This window comes from Scyliorhinus canicula, chromosome 11, assembly GCF_902713615.1.
Source record: "Scyliorhinus canicula chromosome 11, sScyCan1.1, whole genome shotgun sequence".
In the NCBI taxonomy this organism is placed as follows: Eukaryota; Metazoa; Chordata; class Chondrichthyes; order Carcharhiniformes; family Scyliorhinidae; genus Scyliorhinus; species Scyliorhinus canicula.
In genome coordinates this window covers 59,785,244-59,797,255 of record NC_052156.1, presented here as the reverse complement: position 1 = coordinate 59,797,255, position 12,012 = coordinate 59,785,244, and the positions used below count along the sequence as shown (strand labels likewise).

Genomic DNA, 12,012 nt, shown 5'->3' with positions numbered 1-12,012 from the left:
GGTGGGAAGGCCATCTGATCAACCTTATGGCCACCCCTGCCTACGAACCTGCCAGTGGGGGAATATAAAGTTCAATCCATGGTTTCAGGTGAAGTGCAGATGAAATGTAAAATGAAAATCACTTATTGTCACGAGTAGGCTTCAATGAAGTTACTGTGAAAAGCCCCTAGTCGCCACATTCCGGCGCCTGTTCGGGGAGGCTGGTACGGGAATCGAACCGTGCTGCTGGCCTGCTTGGTCTGCTTTAAAAGCCAGCGATTTAGCCCAGTGGGCTAAACCAGCCCCTGTTGGAATGTAGATGAAACATGTTAATCAATGTGCTCAGAGCAGGAACCCCCGAACAGCAATGACGATTAGTTGAAGTGTGGATTGAGAGATTAATGGTAATAATAATAATCGCTTATTGTCACAAGTAGACTTCAATAAAGTTACTGTGAAAAGCCCCTAATCACCACATTCCGGCGCCTGTTCGGGGAGGCTGGTATGGGAATTGAACCTGCGCTGCTGCCTTGTTCTGCATTACAAGCCAGCTGTTTAGCTCACTGTGCTAAACCAGCCCCTAACTAGAATGCCAGGAGAACCCCAAGCTCCTCTTTGTGCAGGATCTTCTATGCCTACCTGAGGAGGCATATAGGGCTTAAGTTTAATTTCTTATGCAAAAGAAAGCACTTCCAACAGTGCAGTACTCCTTCAGTAATGCCAGTGGTGCTGCGTGTTGGTTATGGGTGTACAAACTAAAAATAGCCAATTATGTGCTATTTGAAACGATGCATATCTGCAATTAGACAGAATGTGGGAATAGTTTAGGAGACATCTTCCAATGCTCTGAGCCACATGTGAAGAAGGTAATTTTGGCATCAAGTAGTTGACCTCTAATTTCTGTGTGGGGATGCTGTCGGGGTTTTGTGTAGCCGGAGGGGGGGGGGGGGGGGGGGGGGATGTAATGGAGAACAGCTGTACTTTTGTTTGGACTTTCAGCAAGCTCAGGAAGGTACTGGTTACTACAGATGATGGGAATCACCTGCTCACTCTAGAAGTGTCAGCCTTCACTCAATGGTAGGACTCTTGATCTTTGAAACCAAATGTTATCATCTCATGTCCTCCTCTGGAGCCATTAACAAATAATCTAGGTTGAGCTGGGGAATGTGTAGGAGTAAGGTTCATTAGTCTTATGCAGTAATTCGTGACTCAAGGACTTTAATTTTTATATGTGATGGACATTGGACAGGAAATTCTCATGAAGCAAGGTTGTGAACAATGCAACAAATGACCACTGTCTGTAGGCTATATTATATTACAGGAAGCTCCCAGACCCGTCCAAACAACAGGAGCATTGTTTTAGCATTGCAGCCATCACTCAATGATGATGAAATATGGATATTGGAGAGGTGCCTTGAACTAGGTGTGAAGGGGATAGCTTTACCATCAAGCAGCCAACCTGTGATTTTTGTGCTTCGTCAAAGTAGGGGTGGCGGGTGGGAGGGAGATTGTGGACCAGGTGAAATATAGACCTGGCACAGGAGGAAGACTATGATAACTGCGAAGAAGGCAGACGCACATCTGTATGGTTTGCTGAATATTAAGGGAGTGGAAACCTTCATGATACTTGATGGTTGCTGGCTCATTAGCCTTAATGTTGCACGGCTGCAATAAATAACGCTCCAAACTTATGGAAAACCTGCAATATGCACTGCATCCAGAACCCTTTCCTGTTGATGCTGAATGTTCATGGAGAAAGCTCTGAGTTGGATGGATTTTCCAAATAGGATGTTTGTCATATGCTTGATGTGAGCATTAGCTGAAAACTGACTATTCCTAATATCCCCTGCCATAGACTTGTAAGAACTTGTGTCCAAAAGATTTAGTTTGAGAACTGCTATTATTTCTGGTGCCATAGAAAGTATAGTGGCAACTGTGAAATTGGGTTTTCAGCCTTTGAGGCAGCACATTTCTGTAATTGCCTGGGGACACTGGTTCCACACCCGCAATGCTGATATCACCACCGGGCTCATGGAGTACCTGGCCATCGAGAACAGATGGGACGCCAGCAGTAGTGATCTCAAACTGGTCCCTTTACACGAGGCCGCCTCCATCCACCCCCATACCAACCGTTCCTCCTCCACTACCCACTCCCTTACCATTACAATGTTTGCTGTTCAATAATAGTTTTGCAAGTTCGGCAACCCCCGGCCCCCGTCAGTCCCTCTCAAACAACACCCTCCTATTCTGCTGAGCTTTACCCGCCCACACAAGCCATAAAATCATCCCATTAACCTTCCTAAAAAAGGACTTGCGCACAAAGACCAGGAGATTCTGAAACACAAACGAAAACTTTAGCAACACCGTCATCTTTACCGACCAGCAAACGTCAATGGCAGATCATCCCACCTCTTAAAGTCCGCCTTCATTCCCTCCGCCAACGTATGCAGTTGAGCCCAGCTCTGCAGCACCAGTATCCCAAGGTAACGAAAACCCGTCCCTACCAACCAACGCGGCAGCCCCCGGAAACTCCTCTCCTGTCCCGGGGCATTAATTGGGAATATCTCATTTTCCCCATGTTAAGCTTATACCCCAAAAAGAGACCAAACTCCCGCAAAATCCCCATCATTCTGTCAAATCACCCGATTGGGTCTGAAATACAAAGCAAGAGATCATCCATATACAAAGAAACTCAGTGCTCCACCCCTACCCCAGCCTCCTCCCTCCCCCCCCCCCCCTCCCCCACCATTGCCAAGCGCTCAATCACCAGGGGTAAAGGGTAGTGGGGAGAGCGGTAACCCCTGTCTCGTCCCCCGGTGTAATCCAAAGTACTCCAAGCTGACCCTGTTACTCCGAACACTCGCTTTATGTGTTATTTTGCAACTGCCGAACCCAGTCCAGAAATCCCAGCCCAAACCACCCCAGCATGTCGAATAAGTACGTCCACTCCAACCAATTAAAAGCTTTCTCCGCGTCCATCGCCACAGCTACTTCCACATCACGGCACTCCGAGGGCATCATAATGTCAGTCAGTAACCTCCAGACATTCGTCGACAACTGCTGACCCTTCACCAATCCTGGCTGGTCCTCACCTATCACCATGACGCACAATCCTCTATCCACGTTGCCAGTACCTTCACCAACAGCTTCGCATTTACATTAAACAGTGAAATTGGGCGGGGGTACTAACCACACTGCTCCAGAACCCTGTCTTTCTTTAAAATGAGTGATATCAAACACCCCATTCACCTCCTCTGGCTCGGTTACCACCATACCCCTGCTATCTCTCACCCTCCAATTTCCTTCGCTGCCGCCTACCTCCTCAACTGATGCATACGCATCCTGCTGGGTTTCTCCCCATATTCATATATTGCCCCCCCCCTGGCCCTGCGCAGTTGCCCACACTGCTCCATCTGGAGCTTCTGTCTGTCTTCAACAATGCTTCGTCAGGCGCCGTTGAGTACCTCCGGTCAACCCTCAGAATGGCCTCCACCATCCTCAACCTCTCAGTGCGCTTCACCCTCCCCTTGTGCACCCGGATTGCACGTTCTTCCTGGGTATGTGTGGGTTTCCTCCAGCTGCTCCGGTTTCCTCCCACAAGTTCCAAAAGACGTGCTGTTAGGTGAATTAGACATTATGAATTCTCCCTTAGTATACCTGAACAGGAGCCGTAGTGTGGCGACTAGGGGATTTTCATAGTACTTTCATTGCAGTGTTAATGTAAACCTACTTGTGACATGAATAAAGATTATTATTATTGCGATAAACTTCCCCCTTACCACCGCCGTCAGTGCTCCCCACACGTAGAGGCAGAAACCGCCATCTTATTCTACTCCACATATTTCCTGATAGCCACCCCTATCTTTTTGCAAACCTCCTTATCCGCCAATAACTCCACATCCAAACTCCACTTGGGGAATGCACTTGCCACCCGCAAATCCAGCCAATGCCCAAGATGTTAGCCAAAATCTCCCCTTAACCAACTGCGCCACACAATCTCCGCCCACGTCAGTATTTCCCTCAAACCCCTCCCCATTAAAAAAACAACCTATCCCCCACCTCACAACCTCCACAGATTGTCCCTCCTCCCCACTGCACTCCATTTAACTAACCCACCTGCTGGCATGGTGGCCCCCACTTAACGCCGCCTTCCATCTCCTCTCCACCACATCTCATCCACAATTCCACCAAAACAGTTGAACAAACTTACCCAATCCACACCCACACATAGTAAATGTAACAATCTGCCCAGCATACACACCCGCATTCCCCATACTGGCATTTCAGTGCCCTCGCAAGCCTCCCAGTCCATGGTGTCTCATAAAATGACTTGCCCCCTCCAGCATATCAAAATAAAATTCCTGGTTCTGGAGCGTGACCCACAAACGAACACGATATAATGCTCTAAACTTCACTCCTTTCTTGTAGAGGGCCACATTGACCCTGTTGAACCCAGCCTGCCGCTTGGCCAGCTCCACATCCAAGTCCTGGTAGATACGCACCACGTTTTCTTCGCAGGTTCATTCTCTCATCTTCTTCACCCACCACAGAAGCTGCTTTATCCAGAAAACGATGCAACCGCAATACCATTGCCCTCAGCTGCTCCCCCGCCTTCGGCCTCTTCCTCAACACCCTGTGCGCTCCATCCACAAAAGATGGGAGGAGGCTTGAGTGGATCACAAACACCAGCATGGACTTGTTGGACCAAATGGCCTGTTTCTGTTCTGTATATCCTGTGTTGTCATCATGGCTGTGGATTATGTAAAGGGGCTTGCAGGGTGTCATATCAGAGCAGAAATCTGTATTCCTTCAGATTTCTGGAAATGCTGAGATTGCAAACACCTAGCCCCATAGGACCTCTGGTGGCTGGAACAGATGGATCTGGGAAGCTGTGAGATAATGCATTTGGGAAAGGCTAAGAAAAAAGGGAATAAACAGACATACAGTGCAGAAGGAGGCCATTTGGCCCATCGAAGATGCACCGACCCACTTAAGCCCTCACCTTATCCCCGTAACCCAATAACCCCTCTTAACTTTTATGGTCACTAATGGCAATTTATCATTGCAAATCTAACCTGCAAGTCTTTGGACTGTGGGAGGAAACCAGAGCACACGGAGGAAACCCACGCAAACACGTGCAGACTCCGCAGAGACAGTGACCCAGCGGGGAGTCAAACCTCGGACCCTGGCGCGGTGAAGCCACAATGCTATCCACTTGTGCTGCCCGAAATATAATGAATGGCGGGATACTGAGAAGCTGCAGAAGGATGGGAGGACATTGGATTCCTGAAAGTAGAAACGGTGGTCAGGAAGTAATTCTTGTCTTTATTAGCCAAGGCATAGAGAATATGAGCAGGGAGGTGATGCTGGAACTGTGTAAAACACAGGTTAGGCTGCAGCTGAAGTACTGGGTGCAGTTCCGTAGGAAAGGTATAATTATGCTAGAGACGGTACAGAGGAGATTTACAAGGATGTTGCCTGGTCTGGAGAATTTTAGTTATGAGGAAAGATTGGATAGGCTCGGGTTGTTTTCTTCAGAACAGAGGAGGGTGAGGGAAGATTTAATTGAAATGAATATTATGAGAGATCTAGTTCGAGTGAATAGAAAGTCTCTCTTCTCCTTGGTTGAAAGGTCCACTACCAGGTGGCATGGATTTGTGGTAGGTTCAGATGGAATTTGAGGGGAGATATGGAACTCACTGCTTGGAAAGGTGGGAGAGGCAGAAACCTTCATCACATTTTAAAATACATAAAATGCAATATTTAAGATTATGGCCGCAATTTAAATGGGAACAAAGTCCCATAGCAAGCGTCTTTAGCCATGTGTTTCACGGCGCTCACAGCTTTTAAATGTCACTCGAGTTAGTTAGGAGGCCTCAGCAGGGAAAGGACGTAGCCCTGTTTTCTGCACTGAAGAGCTCCACTCGCTGGAACTATTCAGTGTAGCGAGAAGGCGTACAGATCTTTGGAGCCCTTGACGTGACTGCGGACCGACTGCCAGTATGTTAGCCTGGCAGTGCCAGGATATCACCCTGCCCAAAGGGCATGTACCTGGGGACCTCCAAACTCCTGGAAGACCCCCACGAGTGCTATTCCGTCTGGTCCCGTTTGTGGAGACCAGTACTGAACGGCGCTCACCCGAGATCTTCGAGACGAAGGGGATGGATCCCAACACCTCGGGAAACTGCATTTTTCAGTGAGACTAGCTGCCTCGTTCTAATATGATTTGCCAAAAAGTGATCCCGCCCACAATGGGAGGGATTTACATCACAATGTCTCGCGAGATCACATCTCATGGCACGCTGCTTTTTGGGTGCAGTTTGATCACGCCCTTAGAACGTGAAGTAGCACAACCTACAAGGATGTGGATGAGGGCTGAAAAGAGGCATTAGGCTGGATGACTGCATGTCAGTTGGCACCCAATGGGCTGGACGGTCTTCTGTGCAGTCGTCCCACAGGTTGTTCTTTGCTAAGGTTTAGGTTGGAGAATTGCTCCCTTGGTGGATATTCCCTCCTGCTAAAAGCCCTTCTTTCCATTCATCTTTTCCTTTCTCGCAGCTTGTCCTGCTCTGGGTGGCTTCGGATCATTCTCCCAGTCATGCTAAATTCCATGGGGAATGGTTACTAGTGCAGCAGTGTATGGGAACAACTGGTTTGTGCAAAAGCCTTCAAGTCAGTGCCTGCCTGACCACTCCCTTTAAACCTTTACAACTTTAAGCAAATATATAAAATATCAAGCACTTGTACAACTGAGGAAGCAGCCAAAAGAAATCAGCCAGTAATTAATCTGTAAGTAGTTGGTGATCCCATTATATTGTGCAGTTGTGTATTACTTCTACTGCTGAACACATGTTGAGTTGTGCAAGGGTAAAGGAGTGGGAGGAGTGTTGGCTGGAGAGTTGACCTGCAAAGTGACACCAATGGCTCCAAATAACCGTTAACACACTGATTGATCTCATGAACCTGCCTATTCTGCATACTTCCAGTGGATATTCGCTGTGTGCCCGAGCTAACGTCCTCATCAATAAGGCATAAAGCGCGATTCATCCCACATGTATGCGCACACAATGCAGTCACCATTTTGAAACCGTAAGGCAAGTCGTAGCACTGAGAAAACACATGGAAGTTATCCTAATTTCTCAACCAGTGCAATTTGTCCAACCATCAATAATGTTGTAAATTAGTTCCAAAATGTCCCTTGATTTGGGGAGAACTTATTGGCTGTGTTTTTTATATTAATTCATGGGATGTGAACAGTGCTGGCAAGAGCAGCATTTGCTGCCCATCCTTAATTGCTCTAGAGAAGATGATGGCGAGCCATATGGTATAGCTGCATCCACCGTGCTATTAGGAAGGAAATTCTAGGATTGATTCAGCTAGAGTGAAGGAACAATGATATATTCCCAAATCAGCAAGGTATGTGGCTTGGACTGGTACCTGCTGATTGCTGTCAAAATAAAAACACTCCAGCTTCAAGATGAGCAAGCAACAGTCTCTGAAGGTACAATGTATTTGTAAGATTTATTTCCATACTATTATAATAGAGGTGTTAATCCATTTAGTTCAAATGCATTGAATGAATACATTTAGCAGGTCATCCTAAGGAGTCTTCGTTAGAACATAGAACAGTACAGCACAGAACAGGCCCTTCGGCCCTCGATGTTGTGCCGAGCAATGATCACCCTACTCAAACCCACGTATCCACCCTATACCCGTAACCCAACAACCCTCCCTTAACCTTACTTTTTAAGACACTACGGGCAATTTAGCATGGCCAATCCACCTAACCCGCACATCTTTGGACTGTGGGAGGAAACCGGAGCACCCGGAGGAAACCCACGCACACACGGGGAGGACGTGCAGACTCCGCACAGACAGTGACCCAGCCGTTGTTCTGTAAATTAACCCAAAAGTGTCAGAGAATGTATCATCTTCAGCTGAAACAGTTTTTAAAGCTCATTTTCATTGTGTGTTTCATAGGCTTCAATGGCTGAGAATAACATACCTCTATACACTACTGCTTCCATGGGAAACCCCATTGTAGCCTCCATGGTGGGTGCTATTCATGAGGAGCTAAATGGTGCAGTGGAGCATTCAAATAGCAACGAGAGTGACAGCAGTCCAGGGCGTTCACCCCTGCAAGCAATGTGAGTACTGAAGCATTGCTTTCTTTAATGTTTCCTCTTTAACGGAATTTCTTTTACAATAATCTTCTCCAGGATGGTCAGGATTTTGGCATGCCTTGGCTTTACTACCAGGAACTGATAAACTATTTGTTTGAAACCATGTTCTCCCAATGTTCACATACTACCACTTATTCATTTTTGTATAACATCAAGATTTTAAACGTTCAAACCTTCATTACTACCCTTCACAAGTTTGTCGACATTTGTGCAAAGGTTCTTAGTGGACACCCTATCCATAGTAATTAAATGGTGCCTGTACTAAGGCATATAGGTATTGCTGTGTATATCAATTACTCAGAGTTCTGTCCTGTCTCCACAGTTATTGTAAGAGCTGCTGAGTATTTCCAGCATTTTTTGTTTTGACTCAGTGGCGGGATTCTCCCGCCGATCGCAAGAACGCCAAGGGCGAATCCCGTGGAATGGAGAACTCCATTGACCTTGGGCGGGGTTCTCTGGTCGTCGGCGGACGCGGCCGAAAAATCCCGCCCAGAATCTGACTGGGAGTATATAGGCCCATACAGTTTTTTTTTTTGGAAATGTTTTTTATTGAGTTTCCATATTTTATATCCAACAAATTATAAATTATTAGAAAAAAAACACGCAAAAATTGACATGTATATTTACAGGCAAGCATCTTCATAATAACAACTGTTTAACCGGCATACATATTTTACATTCCCCAATATGGCCGAGGCACATGTTTATAGGCATTTATTTACAATTTGGTTTTGGGCCTTAGCTTGCCATCAGACTGTCGCTTACGGCTTTGTCCTTCCTTTTTTTTTGGAATAATTTTTATTCAAGTTTTCAACAACAAATTTTATCACAACAGAGAAAAACAGTAACCCCTCCCCTCCAATACAAAAACAATAAATTGACAAGAAAAAGAAATAAGCATAAAACCATGAGAACAAACCCCCATAACGAACCCGTAGCCCCACCCCCCCCCCCCCCCACCGGCTACCTGCCCCCGATTCCCATCCATTTTCCCCTGATTCCTTTTTAAAAATAATTTTTATTGGAATTTTTTACAGAAAATATAACAACAAACAATGAAAAGCAACAATATAACCCCATACTAACTGTAACACCCCCAAGACCGTATCAACGCATGTATCACACCCCCCAACCCCCCCCCAACCCAGTAAACAACAAGAAAATTTAAAAATAAATTAAAATTAAATAAACAAACATAGTCATCGTCCCACCCACCCCCCTCCCCCCCACCCCCCCTTCTTCCCCCCCCTCCCCCCGGGTTGCTGCTGCTGCTGACCCCGTACCCTATCGTTGAGCCAGAAAGTCAAGGAAAGGTTGCCACCGCCTAAAGAACCCTTGTACCGATCCTCTCAGGGCGAATTTGACCTTCTCTAGCTTAATAAAACCCGCCATGTCGTTGATCCAGGTCTCCACGCTTGGGGGTCTCGCATCCTTCCACTGTAGCAAGATCCTCCGCCGGGCTACTAGGGACGCAAAGGCCAGCACACCGGCCTCTTTCGCTTCCTGCACTCCCGGCTCCACCCCAACCCCAAAAATCGCGTGTCCCCAACCTGGCTTGACCCTGGATCCTACTACCCTCAACACCGTCCTCGCCACCCCCTTCCAGAACTCTTCCAGTGCCAGGCATGCCCAGAACATATGGGCATGGTTCGCTGGACTCCCCGAGCACCTGACACACCTTTTTTTTTTTTTATAAATGTTTTTATTCAGTTTTCGTATTTTATATTGAACAAATTACAAATTGTTAGGAGAGAGAAAAAAAAACAAACAAAAACAAACACGCAAAAATTAACATACATATTTACAGGTAAGCATCTTCGTAGTAGTAACTGCGCCCCCCCCCCCCCCCCCCCCCCTCCCCCCCTCAACATGTTTATTTAGCTTGGTTTTGGGCCTTAGCTAGCCATCGAACCCCCGTAACGAACCTGTAGCCCCCCCCCCCCCTCCCGCTACCTTCCCCCGACTATTCTTCCTCTTGTACATTGGCCACAAATAGGTCCCGGAACAGTTGCATGAATGGCTCCCACGTTCTGTGGAAGCCGTCGTCCGACCCTCGGATGGCAAATTTGATTTTCTCCATTTGGAGAGATTCCGAGAGGTCGGACAGCCAGTCCGCAGCTCTGGGCGGTGCTGCTGACCGCCAGCCAAACAGGATTCTACGGCGGGCGATCAGGGAGGCAAAGGCAAGGGCATCCGCCCTCCTCCCCAGGAATAGATCTGGCTGTTCTGAAACCCCGAAGACCGCCACTATCGGGCATGGCTCCACCCTCACTCCCACCACTTTGGACATTACCTCGAAGAAGGCTGTCCAGTACTCCACGAGTCTGGGGCAGGACCAGAACATGTGGGCGTGGTTGGCCGGGCCTCTTTGGCACCGTTCACATCTGTCTTCCACCTCCGGGAAGAACCTACTCATACGGGTTCTTGTTAAGTGGGCTCTATGTACCACTTTTAGTTGCGTCAGGCTGAGCCTTGCGCACGTGGAGGTGGAGTTGACCCTATGCAGTGCTTCGCTCCAGAGTCCCCACCCGATCTCCATCCCCAGGTCGTCCTCCCATTTCCTCCTTGTTGCGTCCAGTACGGTGTCGTCCCTATCTACCAGTCGGTCATACATGTCACTACAGTTCCCTTTCTCTAGGATACTTGCGTCCAGTAGGTCTTCCAGTAGTGTCTGTCGTGGCGGTTGTGGGTACGTCCTTGTCTCCTTTCGTAGGAAGTTTTTGAGCTGCAGGTACCGTAGCTCGTTCCCCCCAGCTAGCTGAAATTTCTCTGTCAGTTCGTCCAGTGTTGCGATCCTGTCGTCCGTGTATAGGTCCCTGACTGTCAGTGTCCCCCCGTCCTGCCTCCACCTTTTGAAGGTGGCGTCGGTCAGTGCTGGTTTGAACCTATGGTTGTTGCAGATGGGAGCCCTGTTCGACATTTTGGTCAGGCCAAGTTGCTGCCGCAGTTGGTTCCAGGATTGGAGGGTGGCTGTCACCACTGGGCTGCTGGAGTGTTTTTTGGGTGGGGATGGGAGTGCTGCCGTGGCGAGGGCCCGGAGGGAGGTTCCCATGCAGGAGGCCTCCTCCGCACGCACCCACTCAGCTTCTGGCTCCTGGATCCATCTCCTTACTCGCTCGGCTGTTGCTGCCCAGTGGTAGAATTGTAGATTCGGGAGGGCTAACCCTCCCCTGGTTTTTGTTTTTTGTAAGACCTTCTTTGGGATCCTAGCATTTTTACCCCCCCATACGAACGCCATGATGAGTTTGTCCAGCGCTTTGAAAAAGGCCTTGGGGATGTAGATCGGAATGGATCTAAACAGGAAGAGGAACCTGGGCAGTACGTTCATTTTGATCGTCTGAACTCTCCCCGCGAGGGAGAGCGGGAGTGTGTTCCATCTTTGCAGGTCCTTTTTAACTTCCTCCGTCAGGCTGGTGAGGTTCCATTTGTGGATCCCTTTCCAGTCATGGGCTATTTGGATCCCCAGGTAGCGGAATTTATGTCGGGCTTGTTTGAACGGCAGCCCCTTTAGTGCTGCCCCCCCCCCCCCCCCTGCGGGTGTAATGGGGAGATCTCACTTTTGCTCATGTTGAGTTTGTAGCCCGAGAAGGCTCCAAACTCTTTCAGGAGCGCGATGATTCCGTCCATGCTGCTTTGTGGGTCCGAGATATAGAGGAGCAGATCATCCGCATAGAGTGAGACTCTGTGCTCTCTACCTCCCCTTCGGATCCCCCTCCAATTTTTTGCTGCCCTGAGCGCGATTGCTAGCGGTTCGATTGCTAGTGCGAACAGCAGCGGGGACAGTGGGCATCCTTGTCTGGTGCCCCTGTGCAGCTGGAAGTATTGGGAGTTGGTATTGTTGGTCTGTACA

The 12,012-nt window shown here is 48.2% G+C and overlaps 1 protein-coding gene across 18 annotated transcripts in view; it reads left to right on the top strand.

Moving 5' to 3' along the window:
- foxp1b (forkhead box P1b) overlaps positions 1 to 12,012 on the top strand; it is a 645,688-nt gene that overhangs the window by 615,067 nt on the left and 18,609 nt on the right. For all 18 annotated transcript variants that reach the window (XM_038810651.1, XM_038810658.1, XM_038810652.1 and 15 more), the window contains one exon: positions 7,960 to 8,126. In XM_038810651.1, the coding sequence (XP_038666579.1) occupies positions 7,960 to 8,126 (167 nt within the window). The remainder of the gene's footprint in view (positions 1 to 7,959; positions 8,127 to 12,012) is intronic.